General features: G+C 33.2%; 1 protein-coding gene across 7 annotated transcripts in view; it reads left to right on the top strand.

Moving 5' to 3' along the window:
• Positions 1-22,042, top strand: part of ppp2r5eb (protein phosphatase 2, regulatory subunit B', epsilon isoform b) — a 59,710-nt gene that overhangs the window by 9,694 nt on the left and 27,974 nt on the right. For 3 of the 7 annotated variants that reach the window (XM_023270634.3, XM_023270632.3, XM_035948341.2), the window contains exon 2: positions 5,518-5,678. In XM_023270634.3, coding sequence (XP_023126402.1) covers positions 5,522-5,678 — 157 coding nt within the window. In that variant the 5' untranslated portion in view covers positions 5,518-5,521. Of the gene's footprint in view, positions 1-5,514; positions 5,679-13,918; positions 14,075-22,042 lie in introns of those variants that run through there. The other 4 variants (XM_023270633.3, XM_023270631.3, XM_023270630.3 and 1 more) reach the window with 2 other exon arrangements.

Below are 22,042 nucleotides of genomic sequence, written 5' to 3'. Positions count from 1 at the left end.
AAGCCTCCGTAAGTCCGAATTTATACAAGTTTAACACCTATCGTCATGACAACACGCGTACAAAGCTAAATGTTAGGGATGAAACTAGTTATTTTGATTGGCAATTCATCTTTTGATTATTTTATGGATTTATCAATGAGTTATTTAATCTATAAAATGTCAAGATGATAAATGTTTTGTCTACAGCTCAAAGATATTCATTTTACTGTTATAGAGGAGGAGATAAACTTAAAAATTATAGGAAACAACCACATAAACATGCAAAACTGCCACAAAACAACCATAATATTTAGTTGTTGGCCTATAAAATGTCAGAAAACCATGAAAAATGTAGGTCAGTGTTTCCCAAGATAACAAATATTTTGTCCACAACCCAAAAATATTCAGTTTGCTGTCATACAGGAGGAAAGAAATGAGAAAATATTCACATTTAAGAGTCAGAAATCTGAGAATTTAGACTTTTTATTCCTTAAAAATGACCACAGAAAGATTGAAAACTGCCACAAAACAACCGCAATCATTAGATGGTCTATAAAATATACATATAACAGTGTAAAATGTGGATCAATGTTTCACAAGATAAATGTTTTGTCCACAACCCAAAGATACTCAGTTTATTGTCACAGAGCAGGAAAGTAACCAGAAAATAGTCACATTTAGGAAGCTAAAATCAGAGAATTTGGACTTTTTAATTCCTTAAAAATGACTTAAAATGACCACAAAACTATCACAACTATTATCCATTGATTATTTTTGGGATTAATAATTAGTTTTTTGGTCTTGTTTTGTCCAAAGATCACTTTCTTGTCATAGAGGAGGAAAGAAACCAGAAAATACTCAAATTTAGGAAGCTAAAATCAGAGAATTTCAGAGAACTTTTTATTCCCTGAAAATTATTCAAAACAACCACAGCAATTATCTGCTGATTATTATCTGGATTAGTCCATTAGTTATTTGGTCTATAAAATGTCAGAAAATGGTGAAAAATATTGACCAATGTTCTCAAATGTCTTGTTTCATCCAAAGAGCTTCAGTTTACTGTCATAGAGGATGAAAAGATTCACGTTGAACAATCTAGAGTTAGCCAATTTAGACTTTATATCTCTCGAAAAGGACTTTAAACAGCCATAAAAAGATGGTAAACGGCCACCAAAACCAACTAAACAAGCACAACTATTATCCATTGATTATTATCTGAATTAATTATTAGTTATATAGTCTATAAAATGTCAGAAAATGATGTAAAACGTTGATCAGTTTTCTCAAATGTCTTGTTTCGTCCAAAGATCTTCATTTTACTGTGAAAGAGGAGGAAAGAAACCAGAAAATATTCACCTTTCAGAATCCTGAATTAGAAAAGTCTGGCTTTATTGTTCTTTAAAAGTTAGTTACACTCATTAATCAATTGTTGTAGTCGACAACTAATAGATTTTTTTTGTTGCAGCTCTGATATTAGTTTTAGAAAAGGAGAATAAACCTAAAACATGAGGATCTCCTGTTGGTTTAAACTGAAATTTAAGCGTTGACCCGTCAAGTTGCCTCGAAAACACTCAGAAAACACTCAAACTCGTTTACAGTCAGCCACTAATTGATTAATTGTTGGGTCTCTAGTTTAAAACATTGTCTTCTGAGGCTCTGGCAGCAGAAAAGGAGCGGTGGTTTGGTGTGTTTGGGTTTGACGGTAATCGGAGCTGATGGTTGGACAACGTCACAGTCTTTATCTGGAGATAATCTCAGAGTGAAGGTGGATTCTTTGTCTTTAGCTTGTCAGTTTGCTCCGTTGTTTTACTCCGAAGCCGCCGTTTGATGCTTAAATCTCAGTCACAGTTTGAAACCTCTTATTTTAACCTTAGATTTCAGATCCAGCACGTATCTGAGTTGCCAAACCGGCTCTAGGAGGTTTGAATGTGACGGATCAGAGTTTAGCTGGAGGCGTTTTCCCACCGTGGAAACAATCCAGATGCCAGACGGAAGACGTTCACACATCTGGATTGTCTACTGCCAGAGTTCAGACAATAAACAGTGGTGACAGACGAATCTGTCGTCCTCTAATAGATGTTGTCACATCTGTCAAATGAATTATCACTTCCTGTTTGATCTGGTAGGAGAACCTGACTTCAGGTTAGGGATGGATGGATGGATGGATGGATGGATGAATGAATAGATTGGGGATGGATTGATTATGGATGATGGATGAATAGATGGATAATGGATGGATGATAGATGGATGGATGGATAATAGGTGGATAGATGGATGATGATGGATGGATGGATGATAGATAGATAGATAGATAGATTGGGGATGGATGATAGATGATGGATGATGGATGGATTTAGATTTTCCTAATATGAACTAGACGTCTCACATGATGCGTTCAAAGACCATGCAAAAGTTAAAAATCCAACAATTTATTCAGTTTTTCTAGTTTTTTGGTCGGATAAATGGTGTAATTTTGGTGAATTTTAATACCAAAAAACTGGTGTATTTTGTGGCTCAGAGGATTAAAATCAATTAGAGTAGCAACATGTTAAAATTTAAACAAACCCGACATTTAACTTCATGACAGAAACCAGTGATTAGCAAGTTTTATTCAAGTCAACATGGAAATTATTACTGTGAATTAGATGTTATTTGTAATTTAACAGAACAAAATGTAAATTAGTCTGAAAATTATTTAAATTTTAAAAAGTCCTCAAATATGAAAAATATCTGTAAAATAAAAACATTTTTTCCGGTTTAACTGAAGAGAAATTGTGTAATTTCATGGTAAATTTTTATATTTTAAAAAAAACATTTTTTTTGACATTATGTAAAGTTTAGTCCTTTTACTTTTTTTTACATTTAACATGTAAATTGTATTTGTTTTTTTTTTACCATGAATTACAAGATATTATCTGTAATTTAACACAAAAACAAGTAAATTAACAATCCAAAAATTATTTCCATTAAAAAAAATCCTTTTTACATATAATTTTACTTTCAAATAACAGAAAATATCTGTAAAATAAAGACATTTTACTGGTTTAGTTACAAAGAAATTCTGTAATTTTCTCATAATTTTTTAGATTTGTAACAAAAATTTTTTTGACATGTAAAGTCATGTCATGGAAATTTTTAGTCCAGACTTTAGTCCAGATTTTAGTCCAGACTACCAGCTGGTGAAAGCTTCCTTCAGGCGTTTCCTCCTGGGTGTGGTTCCAGAGTAAAGTGTGATTTGAGCTGAGGCGTGTTTTCGTCGTCGGTTATTTTTTTTTTATTTTTTTTTTTTACACGTAATCAGCAGCAAACACTCAGCGGTCGATGTTTCCTCGGCTTCCTCCCGTCGAGGCCGAGCGGCTCCATTGTTGAAGCTCTTTGTGTCGCTGTAGTTTGAATAAATCGAGTCATGCTGGGAAACGAGGCTGAAGGTCTCCTGTTAGACGGGTTAAAGGCTGGAGGAAGGTGAACTGATGGAGAGATAAAAAACAAAGTCAACTTCCTGTTTGTTTCATTTACATGTGCAAAAATAACAAATAAACAACAGTCGGACTGTTTATGTGCACAAAACCCCAAGTTATATTCACAAAACAGAAAGGTACAGGCTAAATGCTGGAATTAGAGTTAAATTATAGCTGAAATAATGAATATTTGTTGCATTTAAGTCTCTATTTTAGTGGAAAATAATCCTGTGAAGTTGAATCTGTAAGTTCAGTGACAGTTAAATGCAGGTAGTTTTCCTGGAGGTCAAGTGTTTGTTTATGTAAATACGTTCTAATTTGTTTTCCTGCAGAGCTTCAAAGTGGTCAGACTTAAATAACGACACAATGAGGTTAATAATTACTTGATTTAATATTTTGCTCAAGCTGGAGGCTGAAATAAATCAGGAAAATTGCAATTTTTCTGTCTAAAATTGTCGAGCTTTAGTTGAATTTTTTTGTATCAAAGAGTTCAAACGTGACAGTTGATTACCACAATTAGAAAAATGCGACTTTAATACAAGAACAACTGCACGAATCTGTAAAATGATTCACATATAATCATAAATTCTGTCAATGTATTTTTTAAATCTGTAATTTGCTAATTGTAGACTTTCAAAACACATTTTCACATTAAAAAAATTGATATTATGGATTAAAAAGTCTTGGACGTTGGAAAAATGTTAGATTTATTAAATAATTGTGCAATTTATTGGTTCATTCAGAGATTTTATTAAATTTTTAGGACACTGCTGAACACTTGCTGGTATCTACAAGAAAAATTAGCAATATTAAGGATTGAAAAATCAATTTATTTTCATTATTATTATCATAAAATTAGTTTTTCTTGTTTGTTAAATTACAAATAATATCTAAAGTCATTGAAAAAATATAGTATTTTAATTTAAAAAAATACAATATATAAATTATGATTAACATGTTGATTGTAGAAAAATAAAATATAAATGGGGTAAAATTGCAAATTCTGTATTTTTACAAAAAGTAATTTGTTCTTATCCTATGTTTGTGACAAAAAAATTTCTATTTTTACTTTAGTTCAGTTTATACTTGAGGTGTCATTACAGTAATATCTAAAAATAAAACATGTACTTATCTAACTATCTCTTATTTGAGAGAAAATTAACAAAAAATAAAATATAAAGCAAAAAAATGCAAAAAAATTTATCAAAACAAGATTTGCTAGACATCAAAATTAAAAATAAAAATTAATAATAATAATAATAATAATAATAATAATAATAATAATAATAATAATAATAATAATAATAATAATAATAATAAATATTTTATGCTTTTATTTTTTCATGCTTTTTCATGCTACAGATATCTAAAATTACAGAATTTTTTAAAACTAAAATTAAGTTTAATAAAATTTTACCTGTTTAAACTAGCAAACTTTTTTTTTACAGATTTGCTGTTATTTAAGAGGAAAAATAAAAAACAACTATTTTTTCACATGTTAAATTACAGATAATTGAAATTACAGATTTTTTTGAGTAAAACTAAATTTACAACATTTTTGTAAAATTTAGTAAAATTGTTCTATTTTTATTTGCTATGATTTGAGAAAAAATTCTAAAAATCAAAATGGTGAATATTTTATACATTTATTTTTTTCAAGTTTTGTTAAATTACAGATAATATCTAAATATATCAAATCGCAGAACTCTAAAAAAAACAAACAAACTGAACATCACATCAATAATTAGTATTTTTACAAATATAAATGAGCTGTAAATTTACACAGTGTTTAAATGAGCTTTAAATGTAAATCTAAAACAGCTGCTGTTTTCCTCTAAATCTTTGCTTTCTGGAGGCTTTATAATAAAACTGGTGCTTTTCCTGTGAATCAAGGCGATTAAATGACCAGAAATCTGACATTTCTGCATGAGAACAGCTGATTTCTGATCAAATATCACCTTTAAACCAATAAACTGCAGAAATTGTCTCCGGTGTGATTTGTGTGAAGCTGCAGATCTTCTCTGGTCAGTAATTCCCTGTATCCTGGTGTCCAACGTGTTGAAATCTCTCCCCCAGCAGGGCTATGTCCTCGGCAGCCACCACGTCTCCATCTGTGGACAAAGTGGACGGATTTTCACGGAAGTCTGTCAGGAAGGCCAAGCAGAAGCGGTCGCAGAGTTCGTCCCAGTTCCGCTCTCAGGGCAAACCCATCGAGCTCACGCCCCTACCGCTGCTCAAGGGTAAGAAAAATCCAGAACACCGCCGGGGTTTGTGTGGTTAAAGGTGATAAAACTGAACAGAATCCACCTTTATGATCCAATAGCTTCCTTCACATGACTGAACATGGGTCAAATTAATTATTCTGTTCTTCTATTAAGACTAAATGCTGATAAACGGTTTGTTTTCCATCTTCCTCCGACACTGATCGCTGTTCGCTGATGAAACAGATCACCTGAATAATAGGTGTTTGTTCTGCTGAGATTAAAGCCAGCTGTTAGTGCAGGAATGGAAATAATAAACGTCAGAAAGCAAAGTTGCACACTCGACATGTGCACAAAACCTCAATTTATAACAAACTAATGACTAAATGCTGGAATTAGAGTTAAATTATGGCCAAATTAATACGTTTGTTGCATTTAAGTCTCTATTTTAGCTGAAAATAACCTCATAAAGTTGAATCTCAGTACAAAGTCTTATTTTTGTAAATATTAAGTTTTAATTTGTTTTCCTCCAAAGCTCCGAAGTGATCAAAATTAAACAACACATTATGAGGTTAATAATTATTAAATTTCATTTTTTGCTCAAGCTGGAGGCTGAAATAAATTAGAAAAACTGTGATTTTTCTGACTAAAATTGCAAAAACGCAATTTGAAATCGAAAAGTGACTTTATGAAATACAAAATGCTTCATAAAAGCAGAAATATTTACTTAAAGTGGCGAAAATCCTGCATAAATATGTGCAAACTGCATGAATTAAGGTGTTCTGGGTGGGAATAACTTCACATAAAGTCATTTAATCTCCTCTTAATCACTTAAAATTAGAACTTCATGCTGTGAAAATCGTCTTTTAAGGTTTCAGACTTTTAGAATCCGATTCTGGTTGTCAAATCTTCTGTTCAAATCTGATCTCGGCTCTTTATTTTATGGCTTTTAGACACATATTTATCAGCAAATTCACTGTTTTCTTGTGTAAAAGTTGTTTTATGTTCATGCCAAAGCGTTTTTAAAGCGACAGAATCGGATTTATTACGCGTGAAAAAGGTTGTTAAAGTTGGCATCATATTGTGGTTTTTGAGTTATAATCTGACATATTTGAGCTTTTTGACAACTTTGGGACGTTTAAAATTCAGTAATTTGTGTTGGACCATTCGTAGCGGAGCAGCACAACAGAGTAAAGATGGTTTATTAAATGTGTAGCTGTGAGTTTAACTAGTTAACTGGTGTAAATATGTAGTTGTTTGGTGTTTTTCTTAAATTTTCAGAAGCCTTTTCCTTTAGTTCCCTTGTGTAACTTGCTGCCTTTGTTTAAATACTTGCAGGTTTATTTTGTGAAAGTAGTTTTAGAGCAGAGAAAACGGCGGAATTAAATTCCCAGTGTGTGTCTTCACATTTTTGGACAGTAAAATTAATTCTAAGTTGCGTTTAAGCACGTCTTATACTGTTTCTACTGTGATAAACTGCAGTATTTCACCAAAAAGGAATATTTAAGGTTTTTGTGCATCATTTTATGGACATTATGGTAAATTTTGCTCTGATATTTTGGATATTTTTGCCAATTTTTAGCATATTTACTCAGAATTTGAGCTCTTTTTTTGCCGCCATTGTTGAAATAAATGCACGTTTATTTTACAAAAATAGTTTCAGAGCAAAGAAAAACACCAAAATTTTATTCTTTTTGTGTGTTTTTCCAGTTTTTCCTGTGATAAACTGCAGTTTTTTCTCAGACTGAGTTGTATCTCTGTGTCTCTGAGTAAACAATCTTCTCCTGGTTAACTGAATGAGGCTAACGTTAGCGTTGCTAGCGCTAGCAGCCTGGTTTCCTTCTGTGTTGTCCTCCACATACGTGTTTGATATGGTTTCACCTTTACGGTTGAGTGCTTTCATTCCAACACCGCCCACAAACAAACTTTATTTTCATTTCTAGATCCGACAAACCGCGCTGGTTTTACCGGATGCCGTTTAGCTTGTTGGCTACATTCTTTCTAGTATGTGGAGCTACATCTGTTAGCCGCAACGTTATTTATGAATAAAATATCCAGTATTACTCTGACTTCTGTTTGAGCACATTTTTAGTAAACACTCTGGAAAAGAAGCGTCTCTTGTCCATAAATCCTGATTATGTAAAGGTTCTGCTGCAGGTTTTTAACATTAAGTTTAGTTTTTGTCTGATTGCTGTTGGCGAAGAATGAAAAGTTTAGTTGTTTCTGGTCAGATTGTGGTTGGACGAGGAGCTGCTGCTGTTGTTGTTTTAGAGCCGTCGGTTGGTTACCTGTCTGGACAGGTAGATCACCTGGAGGCAGCTCTGGTCTTCCAGTTCCTCAACTGTCTCTATTCTGGAGAAAATCACTCGTTTTTCACATCATGAGCAGCTTTTGAGCTTCATATCCAGCCGCCAGGATATAAAAATGTCATAATTTTATGTTTTTTTACATCTATAAACACAGACTTTTAACCGTTTTGGCTTTTTCCCCCCGAAAACAAAGTCTTTTATGAGCAAAAATGACCAAAAATAATATCCGTACATTAGTTTTGATGTTAAAACTGCAACACAAAAGTTAGTAAACCAAAACTGTGAGGATAAATAAAACAAATTTGAGTTACAGAAAGTGAAAAAGCATAAAATTAAAGATCAGTGAACAAAAATGTACAAATGAAATGGCGTTAAACAACACACTCTTATCTACGCTTGATTAATTTCTATTTCTTGATAAATATAGTCTTGAAATTTTTAACTTTTGCAAGAAAAATGTTCCAAAAATGCACTTTAAGTCTATTTTAAAAAATATTTATATCACTTAACTGAAGGATTTTCACTTTTTAAATCAGGAAAAAATAAAACTGTTCAGAATTTACCAAGAAAATATTAAATATTATACAAAGATATGATAAATATTAATATAATTTCATGCCAGGATATAAAAATGTCATAATTTTCTGGGGTTTTTTTCACCAAAAAACACAGATTTTCAACCATTTTGCCCTTCCCCCCCCTTGAAAAACACAAAACTCTAAAATTTTTAAGTTTTTTATTTGCAAAAATGATCAAAAATATCTGTAAATTAGTTTTAATGTCAAAACTGCAACATAAAAGTTAATAAACAGGTAGAAAACCTTCATAAGTAGTAGAGTAGTAGACTAAGTTATTAAAAATGTGGCCAAACTATGAGGTTAGATAAAAGAAATTTGAGTTAAAGGAAGTGGAAAAAGCAGAAAATTTGAGAGCAGTAAACAAAAATTTATAAATAAAATGACATTAAATGACACACTCTTATCTACAGCACTGATTTAGATTTCTCCATAAATATAGTCTTGAAATCTTGAACTTTAGCAAGAAAAATGTTCTAAAAATGCACTTTAAGTTGATTTTTATCATTAAACTGAAGAATTTTTTACTTTTTAAATTAGGAAAAACTAAAACTATTCAAAACTTACTGAGAAAATATTAAATATTACACAAAAATCTGAAAAATATTAATATAATTTCATGCAGCAGCTCATGTTTTTGCCTCTTTCTGATCCAAATCTGACCTGTTAAAATTTTTCTGCAGCTTCTTTGGTGTTTTTATCGGTCAGGTTGGGATAAAATTTCAGCTCTGATGCCTGTTTTTGCTGATTTTTGTTTAATAATAAGTAGAATAATTTATTTTCTGTTGCTCAGCTTAGACAGCAGGTTGCGTCTCAAAGTGTTTGACATGAAGATGAACTAAAACATCCCATAATTATTGGTCCCTGCAGCCTCGTCTTGTTGTTGTTTGCGTGTTAATTAGAGTCTCAGACGGTTTAAAGTGTGTCAGACTGAAGCAGGAATGTTAGAAATGTTTCTGGGTGCAGCGACAAACAAAGAGACGCTTCACCTGAGAAAACATCGGCCAGGTTTGGTTTGACGACAGGAATGTAGCCGGACAGAAACCGTACTAATCAACAGAGCTTCAGCTGTCTGATGGAAAAAAAAAAATAAAAAAAAATCCTCCTCAGGTGATAAATTCACCTCCAGATTTACCTGGAATAAATATAATCATAAAAATAATAATATGGGGAAAACACGAAAATCTGATGCCAAAGGTTCAAGGAAAAGTGCATTAAAACCTGTAAAAACGTTGGGAAAAAAAAGGCAAATATCTCTAAAATAATGACATTTTTACATGATTTAAATACAATAAAACAACATTTTTTTAGCCACTCATCGTAAAAGAATAAATTATTAATTGTACAGATTTTTATTTGGACAATAAATGTTTTTTAAGCATGTTAGACCATTTGTTTTCAATCAACATGTAAGTTAATGCAGTTAAAGGTTCAATTAGTAGATAATATAATATATATATTTTGGATTTTTAAAAAATGAACATGTAAATTATTAGGGTTAAGAGTTTAATTTAATTTACCATTTTTATATCATTATTATTATTATTATTATTGTAAGAGTAATTATCATAAATTATAATATAAATACAATTATTAATAATATTCTTTTAAATAATGTTAATTATCTCTTAAGTAACAGTATTTTTTCCTGATGTAAATACAGTATAAATAGTGTAATTTTATAGTGAAACGTTGAAAAAGATTTTTGATGTGGACGTTCTTTTTTTCTTTTTACATTTTTGGCCATTTTTTTTATTATTAACATGTACAATAATAGGGTTAGCATTTTTATTAAATTTACATTTTTTTATTACTAGCATTATTATCTATAGCAGATAGTAATTAGAATGATTAATATTCTTTCAAATAATGACAATTAGCTGTTAAATAATAACAAATTTTTAGCTGATTTAAATACCGTCACAATAGTGTAATTTTATGGTCAAGTGTTAAAAAGAAAAACAAATTGCAAATATACAAATATTTCATGTGGATTTTTTAAAAATTTATGTTAACCTGTAAATGAATATGATTAACAATTTAATTTATCATTTATTATTATTATTATTATTATTATTATTAGTAGTAGTAGTAGTAGTATATACAAATAATTAAACTGTAATGGATTATAACTAGAATTATTAGCAATAATATTCTTTAAAATAACAGTATTTATCTGATAATGAATTACTATAATTATTTTTGCTGATTAAAATACAGAAAAAAATGTATAATTTTATGGTCAAATAAAAAAGCCTAATGTGGACTTCTTTACATTTTTGGCCAGTTTTTATGATTGGTGTGTAAATAACATTTATTTTTATTTGCTAATGATCAATAAATCAATAAGAATTTGTTAAACTACAGCTTAAATTTTTAGTATTATTATTTTTACCATTTTCCAGTCCTTAATACACATAATTTTGCATTCAAATAACAGCTGATATCTGTAAAAATAACAATATATTTTAGTAGATAAAAAAATTTTTTTAATAAATTTTCAGGCCAGATGTTACAGAAGTACCGGTTACTATTGGTAGAAGTACAGATTTATGATGATTTTTGTTTGTGGTTATTATCTGTTATTAAAAGAAAAGTAAACTAAAAGTAATTTATTTCACAAAATGACTGTTAAAAGCAACTTTTTTACCATGAACACACAGGATCACATCCAATACTTCGATTAATTTATCAAACTCAGATCGTCTTTGTTCTTTTATCTGACGTTTGCAATGATACCAACATTCTTTCTGTACTCTGAGTTCTCTTTCACTTTATTTTTGCTCATCTTTTACCGTCTCTCTGTGTTTATTTGCGGCTCTCGGTCTTTTTCACACGTTGGTTTCTCTTTCACACTCGTTTCTCACCTCCTCGCTACGAACCGTCTGATGATTCTGAAGATGGAATCCTAGATTAGAAACCTTCTTCTCTGCCTCGTTCTGATTTAGACTCTGTGTAGAGGATTTAACAGAGCACCGGATGCATCAAAAACACCAAAAACCTGGATTTTTATTCAACTATAGCTTTGTTTTAGTTGCATTAACATGTTAGCATACAGGTGTTAGCTTAGCGTTTTAGCCTCGCAGCTGTTTTCACTCATTTTTCAGACGTTTTTCCTCCGCTGACATGAAGTGACGCTGATGTTTCTTGTCATGTCAGAAGGTTAATAGTGATAATTTTAGCTCCGCTGAGGCGTTTTTGCTTCATTTGATGCTTTAAAGACGATAAACGGACACTAATGTGAGCCGACGTTTCGTGGAAATAGAAGGGAAGTGATGATATTCTGAAATGTGTGTTATCACTAAACTGCACGTAGAGATATTTTATTTAATATTCAAATTGTGAGGTGAATTTAGTCAATTTATGTAATAGATCATACTTATGAATTTAACTTTTTAGGTAAATTTACTTGTTTTTCTCGATGTTATTATTTATGAACAGGGGTTTGGTTTCTCCTCTTGTTTTTGTACATATTTTCAGTTTTTCTGCTCCATTTCCATAACTTCTACTCGTCTACGTCTGGAAAATCTCATTGTTAAAGTTCACAAATCGCATCTTTGGGCTCCATCCTCCAGAAAAAACACCCAGCGTTGAGTTGCATAAACCCAGAGGAAGTTTTCTGGAGGAGATCCCCGGGAAGAAACGTGACACAAACCTTCAGGAATTTGCACAATAGACTGAAAGCCCGCCTCAGATTTATCTCTGTGTGATCATTTATGATGCAGGAAGCAGCTCTGACGGGAATTAAAGCGACATGTCTTGTTAAATTTAAGATAAACTGGTTAAATTAAGCTTTACATTTATGATTTAGAGCTCAGACTTTTCCTTCTTCTTGCTTCTAGCAGGAAGTTTTCTGTCAAAGGTTGGTGGAAAATCACTGCAGACGTCACGTTTAATCACAGTAAGCATGAAGCAACATGTTGGTTCATGTAACCAGTGATTATTAATGACAGCCAGCAAGTAGAGAATGAATAGGAGGAGGAGAAAAGGAGTTTATTTACACCTTAGTGTGCACAAAGATGTTTAGAATATGTAAAATAGACAATACAACAGTTAAAAAAAACACCTAAATGAGGTAAATCAAAAAATGCTGCAAACTGAATAAAATGCACTCAGATTTTACAGAATAATTAAAAGTGGTTGACTCAAAGAGTAAAAAAAAAGAGAGGAAATTAAAAGAGAAAGATACAGCAGAATAAAAATATTTAAAAATGTTTCAATAAAATAAAAAAATGGTACAGATGATTTGAATAAACTGCACTCAGCCTTTACAGAATATTTAAAATGGATGAAAAAGAAAGCAAGAGAAATATTAAACTTAAAATAAAACAATAAGATGAAATAAACAAGATAAAATACAAAATACAGCAGTATATATGTGTGTGTGTGTGTGTGTGTGTGTGTGTGTGTGTGTGTGTGTGTGTGTGTGTGTGTGTGTGTGTGTGTAAAAATACATTATTATTTTTTTAATTATCTAAATTGAGTAAATCAAAAATGCTGCAGACAAACTGGATAAAATCCCCTCAGATTTAGTGGAATAATTAAAAATTATTGACTGAGAGTTTAAAAAAAACACGAAAAAACGAGAAAGATACAGCAGAATAAAATAAATTATTTAAAAATATTAAAATAACATCAAAAATAGTACAGATAAGTTGAATAAAGCCTTTAGAGAATATTTAAAATGGATAAAGAAAACGGAGAAAAACTAAACTTGTAAAAGATACAGTCCGAATAGAATTACACTATTTTTCTTTTTAAAAATAATTATTTTTGAGACATTTTTTATTATTTGAACTAAAAATTATGCATTTTAAGGTTTTATTTTTTTCTTTCTCGCATTTTACAGATTTTTCCAGTTTTGTTGAAATACAGAAAATCTTTAGTAAAAATCTTCCATACCGACCTGAAAAATCTGTATTTTTTTTTACAGATAATAATTTCTTCTTTTACAGTGTTTCACTGTAAAAACACAGTTTTGCAGTTTGTATTTAAAGCAGGAATCATTTTTATGCAGATGTTTTCAGTTCTCACAGTTTCTACACTTTTTGAGCCATTTTTAAAGTTTTCTTTTGGCGTCTTTGCTGCGATATTTTCCATTTTTACTGATGTTTTATTTAATTTTCAGTCTAAATTTGGATCTCTTTATCTGCTTCATGCTGAGTTTCTTTCCCGTCGTCTCTGAATCTTCTTCCTTCCTCTCTGCCGTGTTCTAAGCATGTAAAACCAGCAGCACATGTATGTTCCGTGTCCAGCTCTGGTGGTGTGTTTTCTCTGTGGGTCGAGGCCTTTCTGTCTCCGACCTCCTGGTCTTTAAATAAAGCCGCAGCAGAAATAGACAGAAAGTTGTACAATGGCTTCGATCCGCCCCCGAGCCTCTCTGCCAATGGAGCCGCCGTCCTGCAGAAACCCGATCCGGCCGGTGTCTCTTTACGGCTCCGGTCGGGAGACGGTCCTCCTCAGCGGGAACATCCTCTAACCACCGTCCACATGTTTGGCTCGGACAGGCGGCGTTCAGGACGGCCGGTCAGCTCAGAGGAAGCCTGATTCAGTGAGTCCAGCTTCTGGTGTGTGTTAGCAGTTAGCTGTTAGCCTTTAGCTGCTAGCTGTTAGCCACTAGCAGCTGTGTGTGTGTGTGTGTGTGTGTGTGTGTGTGTGTGTGTGTGTGTGTGTGTGTGTGTGTGTATGTGTCTGTGTGTGTGTGTGTGTGTATGTGTCTGTGTGTGAGGACTTAAAATGGACTGAAACTGAAGACGGGTGTTTTCTCAGAATGGAAAGGTTTCTTCTCGTGAGCTGGAAGGTCCCAGCTGAAGTTTGGGCCTCCTGAGCTTCCGTCCATCCGTCTTGTCGGTCAGTCGGTCGTGGTGCACATGTGGGATGTTTACAAGCTGGAGAGCAGAAGTAGGAGGTTTAACGGAGCTGTTCGTGGCAGAAAATGTAGAAAAATGGCTTTAAATAGACCTGAGCAGGTCAACTTTAGCTGCTGGTTTAGAGATTTATTCCTAAAATGTCAATTTTACTCCAAAAACTACAGAAGAACTTCAAGTTTCCATTAAATTTGTTAAAAAGTTTAATGGATTTAAGCAGAATTGATGTGTTGTTTCATTATTTTTCTGTGATTACTCAAATAATATTCAGCAAAACCAGGAATTGAGATAAATCTGCATTTGAGTCAGAGTCCAACAAGTATGTACAATAAAAGTAAATACTGAAGCAAGACACTAGAAAATATTCACATTTAAGAAGCTGAAATCAGTTTTACACTCCAGAGAAAGTTTCTAATAAATCTTTTAAAAACAAAACCAGGAATTGAGGAGATAAATCTAAGTTCTGTTGAATGTTTTTCAATGGAAAGGTGTATTTTACAGATTATTGAATTACTCCGAAAGGTCAATTTTACCTCCGAAAAGTCAAAATGATTGAAATCTCTATTAAATCTGTGATTCCGCAGCTAATTATGGTTGATTTCAGTGCCATAATTCAGTTTATTGTCACAGAAACCTGAAAGTGTTCATATTTAAGAAGCTGAAATCAATTTGGAAACTCCAGAGAAAGTTTCTATTAAATCTTTTAATGGAAAAATGTTTTTTACAGATGGTTTAATTACTCTGAAAGGTCAGTTTTCCTTCAAAAAAGTAAAAATGAAAGTGAAACCATTCAGTCTATATCACCTAAATAGGAGGTTATTCAGTTGACTGTCATAAAGGAGAAAAGAAACCAGAACATTGACAATTAATTTAACACTCAACTAATTATGGTTGATTTTAATATGATAATTCTGTGTACTGTCACAGAAACTAAAAAATTTGCTGAAATCATCGATTTTCCTCCAATAAAAGTGATAAAAATCAGTTTTACAGCTCTAGAAGAAAAACAAATTTCTATTAAATCCTTTAACAAACCGAAAAAGTTCAATCTTTGTCTCTATAAGCCAGTATTTACTGTCATAAAAGAACTAAGAATCCAGAAAATATTCACATTTAAGAAAATGAAATCATCAGTTTTTCGCCAGAATCTGTAAATCAGCATTCAGTAAAACCAGGAAATGATGAGATAAATCTGCCTTTTAGTTAAATCTGTCATATTTGAACATTTTCAGGTCTAATTCTAATAAAATACCAAAGATTTGGCACCAAAACTTTCATTAATACCTTTAATTTTTCCATGAAATTAATCTTTTCATTCAATTGACAAAACAAAAAGCAACGAAACGTTTTTTCCTAAATAATTTATCAACTTGAATCGATTTAATTGAGCTTTTCCCTGTTTTATTTTGTCGTTTCTCTTCTGTTTTGTTGACAGAACAGACGTGGTATTAATCCATCATTATCTGCAACTGTTTTGATTATTTAAAGTTCATTTTTAAGAGAAACCGTCCAGATTCTGCAATTTTTAGCCTCTTCAATGAGAATATTTTCTGTTTTCTTTATTCCTTTATGAGACAAAACATGATGTCTGAAGACGTGATTTTTGGGCTTTTTTCGGACGTTTTAACAACGGCTAATTGATTCATTAACCATCCATCCATCCATCCATTATCTATACACCGCTTAATCCTCACTAGGGTCATGGGGGGGCTGGAGTCTATCCCAGCTGACTCAGGTGAAGGCAGGGGACACCCTAGACAGGTCACCAGTCTGTCACAGGGCTACATACAGAGACAAACAATCACTCTCACATTCACACCTACGGGCAATTTAGAATAATCAATTAACCTCAGCATATTTTTGGACTGTGGGAGGAAGCCGGAGTACCCGGAGAAAACCCACGCATGCACAGGGAGAACATGCAAACTCCATGCAGAAAGATCCCGGGAAAGCCGGGACGCGAACCAGGGATCTTCTTGCTGCAAGGTGAAAGTGCTAACCACTACACCACTGTGCAGCCCTGATTCATTAACCAACAAAGAAAATGATGTGTGTGGTTAACAAATTGAACAAACCTACCAATACTATAAAAATAGTCCAAAAAGTAATGGCAAATAGCTTATAAATTTAGCAAAAAAATAGCACTGTTTTACAGACATTCCCTGTTATTTGAAAAAAGAATAAAATAACAAACAATTAAACAAGTATTGAGAATTATGTGTATTTATGTATTGACTGTAGAAATATGGCACAAAAAATACAGTAAAACCAATCCAAAAATGGTAATTATTAGTTAATAATTATTGCAATTTTTGACCATTTTACTGTATTTAACTTACCAAAAAAAATCATTATTATATAGAGATTTCCCTTCATTTTAAGAAAAAAATATGTATATAATATGCATATTGACTGTAAGAATACAGCACAAAAAATACAGTGAAAGCTATGAAAAAATTGTTAATACTAGATAATAATACTGAAATTTTTTGACCATTTTACTGTATTTAGCAAAAAATATCGTTATCTAGATGTTTCTATTTATTTCAAGGAAAATTCTATATTTTTAAATAAAAATGAATCAAAATTATATACCTAATTTACATGTTGACATTATCTCCCTTTACTTTCCCTTTACTTTCCATTTACTTCCATTTACTTCGTAATGATGCTGCCGCCACCGTGCTTGATACTTGGCGTCATTCCGTCTCAAATCATCAACAATTTCTACTCCACTATCTCTGATTTGTGTGATATTTTTACAGCATAAATATAAAGATTTTTGTAGTAAAATCACAGAAAAGAAAGTTATTTTCACTGCCCAAACTGTAAATAATGTAATAATAATGTTTTTATAAGATTTTCTACGATGTTTGACTGTAAAACTATAAAGAGTAGTTTAGACGTAAACATTAGCATCTTTGTGTTGTTTGCTACAAAAATGTAAACATTGAAGTCATCTTTGTGTTTGTTGTTTAGACGTAAACATTAAAGTCATTTTTGTGTTGTTTGCTGTTTAGATGTAAACATAAAAGTCGTCTTTGTGTTGTTTGTTGTTTAGATGTGAACGTTAAAGTCGTCTTTGTGTTATTTGCTGTATATACCGTCTTGCAGCCTGGTATAACTCAGCGTTTAGTACCTGCGACACCTTGCCGGCTGCCTGCAGCAGTGAAAGTGATTCTCCACGGCTCAGCCATCTGTCGGGTTGTTGGCTGCAGCGGCTCGGAGCAAAGTTTACCCAGCAGGCCTCGTGTTAATGATTGACAGCAGCCTGGCGCCTCGCTGGGACGCTTATATGAGACCTGAGAACATGGAGATAGGTTCACCAGCAGCCTCTATCTGGGTCAGGAATATATATTTATATGTTCTACTTTTTCTGTTGCACAAGTCCTGCCCTGTCACCTGCACTGGGATGGTGTCTGCATGACAAATACATGATCAATACGACAGAACCTGCTGACTCAAAAATATACATACGGCAATACTAATATTTGGTTAAACATCCCTAAGGCTGTTTCCACCGCAGTTATTCACCTTTTGGTCGCCGTCCACAAGCTTTTGGTTGTATCTATGATCCTCCTCTGTGACTCAGACCTGTTTTCTTCAGGTTCTTGATGGGTCTAAGTCAGGACTTTGGGGAGACCAGTCTAGAACCTTCATTCCAGCCTGATGGAACCATTTCTTTACCACGTCTGATGTGTGTTTGGGCTCATTGTCTTGTTGAAACATCCAACCGTGTCCAAGATCAACTGTCAGCTGATGGTTTTAAGTTTTCAAGAAGAACGTGGAGGTAATCCTCCTTCTTCATTATTCCATTTACTGTGTAATAATACTGTCATCACTATGCCTAATAGTAGATATGGTGTTCTTGGGGTTAAAGGTCAAAGCTGTTAAGTACAGTTGTGAACAAAGTTTACATCCACTTGTAAAGACCATTGATGTCATGGCAGTCTTGAGTTTCCAATGGCTCCCATAACTCTTAATGATAAAAATTCATTTAAAAAAATTAATATCAAAATAAAATGCATAAGTCAGCTAGTGTAGACACCATTTTAAACGTGTAGTTTATAGTAAGGTTTGGAGCAGAAATGGTCGAGCAGAAGTCCTCTGATGGTTAAATATGGAAAAATCCACCACCAGTCAAATCTGTCTTCATGTTCTGCTGCATCAGTCCCAGGTGCTGCATCGACACGTGTGTTCTTTTGCACATGTGTGTAACGTCAACACATTGTTGATGAGCTGGTGGAGCTCCAGCTTCCTGTGGAGTTTTCCGTGGACAGCTGACGGCTGTTATGATGCTGGTTTGAAGACCGAACAGAACAGATGTTATGTCAGTCGGCGTTTTATCGTCTCCGCTGTAATCCTTTATGTAATGTTTAACCTCAGTGGCTTAGGATCGCCGGGAGGCAGAGACAGGACAGTTAGTTTGCTTTTATTTGTTGGTGTTGTGCTTGTTGCTACCAGGAAAGGCATAATATAAAGTTAGAGATTTATCATCCAGAATGTTCAATGAATTCAAATGTTTTGTTGAACTGCAAACAGATTGAAAACTGAACTGTCTGTTCCAGGGTTTATGGATATAACGGCAGTCTTCAGTTTCCAGTGAATTTTCTCTGATGGAATCATTAAATCACATCTTTGTCACAAAAACAATCATGAATTTTGGTTGTTTTGTAGATTTATTGAACATCTTCTGAAAATCTGGTTCTTCAGTTTGCTTTATAATAATACTGCCACCACCATGCTTAACGATAGATATGGTGTTCTTGGGGTTAAAGGTCAAAGTTCTTCAGTACAGTTGTGAGCAAAGTTTATATCCACTTGTAAAGACCATTTATATCATGAGACTCTTGAGTTTCCAGTTAGATCTATAACTCAGAATTTTCTCTGATGGAACCATTGAAATGCATCAGTCTTAGTCACAAAAAACAATCATGAATTTTGGTTGTTTTATCGATTTATTAGAGGTCTTCTGCAGATATGACAAAATCTGTTTGTTTGAAAATATACATACAGAAATGCTGTTACTTGGATAATTGTATTTTGGCTTAGGTGCTTCTGGTTTCTATCTCCAAGCTTATGGTTTATCTTTGACTCCTCTGGACAGAATTGGGTCAGTTCAACTAAATTTAACTTGTTTCTTCAGGTTCTTGATGGGTTTAAGTCAGGACTTTGGGGAGACCAGTCTCGAACCTTCATTCTAGCTTGATGGAACCATTTCTTTACCACATCTGATGTGTGTTTGGACTCATTGTCTTGTTGAAACACCCGTGTTCAAGATCAATCTTCTGATGATGGTTTTAGGTTTTCCTGAAGAATGTGGAGGTAATCCTCCTTCTTCATTATTCCATTAACTTTATGTTAAGCTCCAGTTCCACAGAGCATGATACTGCCACCACCATGCTTAAACGTAGATGTGATGTTCTTGGGGTTAAAGTTTAAAACTGTTAAGTACAGTTGTGAACAAAGTTTACATCCACTTGTAAAGACCTTTTGTTTCATGACAGCCTTGAGTTTCCAAAGACTCCTATAACATGAGTCATGACTTTTGGTTCTTTTATAGATTTATTAGAGGACTTCTGGATATACGACAGATTCTGCTGGGTCAAAAATATCCATACAGTAATTTGCTTAGATGTCCTTTGGCTTAGGCGCTTCTGGTTTCCGTCCACAATCTTCTGGTTTATCTTTGACTCCTCTAAACAGAATTGGTGCAGTTCAACTAAATTTGTTTGTTTGAAACATCTGTCTGGTGTCCAAGATCAACCGTCTGCTGAAGTTTTTAAGTTTTCCTGAATAATGTTATTCCATTTACTTTGTAATGATACTTCCACCACCATGCCTGATGGTAGATATGGTGTTCTGGGGGTTAAAGGTTAAAGCTGTTAAGTCTTTATCATTTCATCTTATTTACTCAGACAGACGGTTAATTAACTGTAAACGGACCAACAGTTTATCCACCTAGAACCTTGCTTTTTTAAGTTCTGGGCTTCTGAATCCGGTAGCAGCAGACAATCAACAGTCCACTAATCTGCCACTTGGACTGTTTATATAGTGATGGCGTCTGACTCAGTGTGTACATACATAATATCGTCATAGCCGGGACATAATATCCTACAAATTAACCTTCAGACCGGGTTCAGTGGCCTGGTGAGTCCATCTGTTGGATTGGCTCACCCTCCCTGCTGCTGTAACCAAAGCCTGGTCACACTTGCCCACTGCTTTTAGAGCTCGAGTGGGTTTTCCCCTTCGCATTAGTGTGTGTGGATCATTCTTAAAGAGTGTCGCTGGTCATCTTACACCTTCGTACGCTTCTGTTTCCACTGAGGTCTCTGCGGCGCTGCGATCTAAGAATAGTGGCCGACGAGCTGTTTTCCATTAAACTGTATCGTAAGATTCTGAATTCGCGGCCAAACTGAGGTAGTGTTTAAAAATAGAAGCGATAAATTCTCAGCACGTGGCAGTATGGCTGTAAAATTTAGCACAATAACATCAATATCAGAAACAGATTTACAGCCAAGTGTATGTATATCAGTACCCCAAACTATTAAAAACCTGATATTAATGCACAAAACTATCAATAATGTGGATAGCAATGCACAAAAGTGTTAAAAACCTGGATATTAATGCACAAAACTGTCAATAACGTGGATAGCAATGCACAAAAGTGTTAAAAACTTTGATATTAATGTGCAAAACTGTTTCAAACTTGTTTTTTAATGTGCAAAACTGTTAAAAACTTGGATATTAATGTGCAAAACTGCTAAAAATATGGATATTAGTCCACAAAACTGTCAATAATAATGCACACAAATGTAAAAAATTTGGGTATTAATGCACAAAACTGTCAATAACGTGGATGTTAATGCACAAAACTGTTAAAAACTTGGATATTAATTTGCAAAACTATCAATAACATGGATAATAATGCACAAATGTTCTAAAAACTTGTATATTCATGTGTAAAACTGTTAAAAATATGGATATTAATATACAAAACTGTTAAAAACCAAGATATTAATGCACAAAACTCTTAAAAATCTGGCTATTAATGCACACAAGTGTTAAAAACTTGGGTATTAATGCACAAAACTGTCAATAATATGGATATTAATGTGCAAAACTGTTAAAAATCTGGATTAATGTACAGATCTATTAAAAACCTGGATATTAGTGCATTATTTTTACTTCCTAGGCGATAATCGTTGAAAATTTAGTGTCATCTTTTCCATGGAGGACTTCTTTTGGTATAAATTGTTTTCCTTCTCCTGAAAACTTTTCTTTCTGCTGCAACATTTCACAAACATTTTGTCACCTTTTAATCCATATTACAGCCTGTAGCATCTTTAGATTCTTCTAGACTAACTTCTCTCAAATCTGTGTTGTTTGTTTCCCCAAATTTTCATTTAAATTGTGGAAACTTTGGCTTGAGGTGGATGAGTTTGTGTCTTTGTCCTTGTTGTCATGAGGGGATTTTGTGTACTGACTGATGTGGTCAGAAATAATGCTGCTGCTAACTTTGCTAACAGGGCTTTATAAATATCTGCACATAAATATACCATTACTATATTGAGGAAAAGAGGTGTGAGAATCCCTCTATGCAGATGACACCCTCCTATTGTGATGAATTGCTGTTGGTGAACTACTGGAAC

This window comes from Amphiprion ocellaris, chromosome 20, assembly GCF_022539595.1.
Source record: "Amphiprion ocellaris isolate individual 3 ecotype Okinawa chromosome 20, ASM2253959v1, whole genome shotgun sequence".
Classification (NCBI taxonomy): Eukaryota; Metazoa; Chordata; class Actinopteri; family Pomacentridae; genus Amphiprion; species Amphiprion ocellaris.
This window is presented reverse-complemented; position numbering and strand designations above follow the sequence as displayed.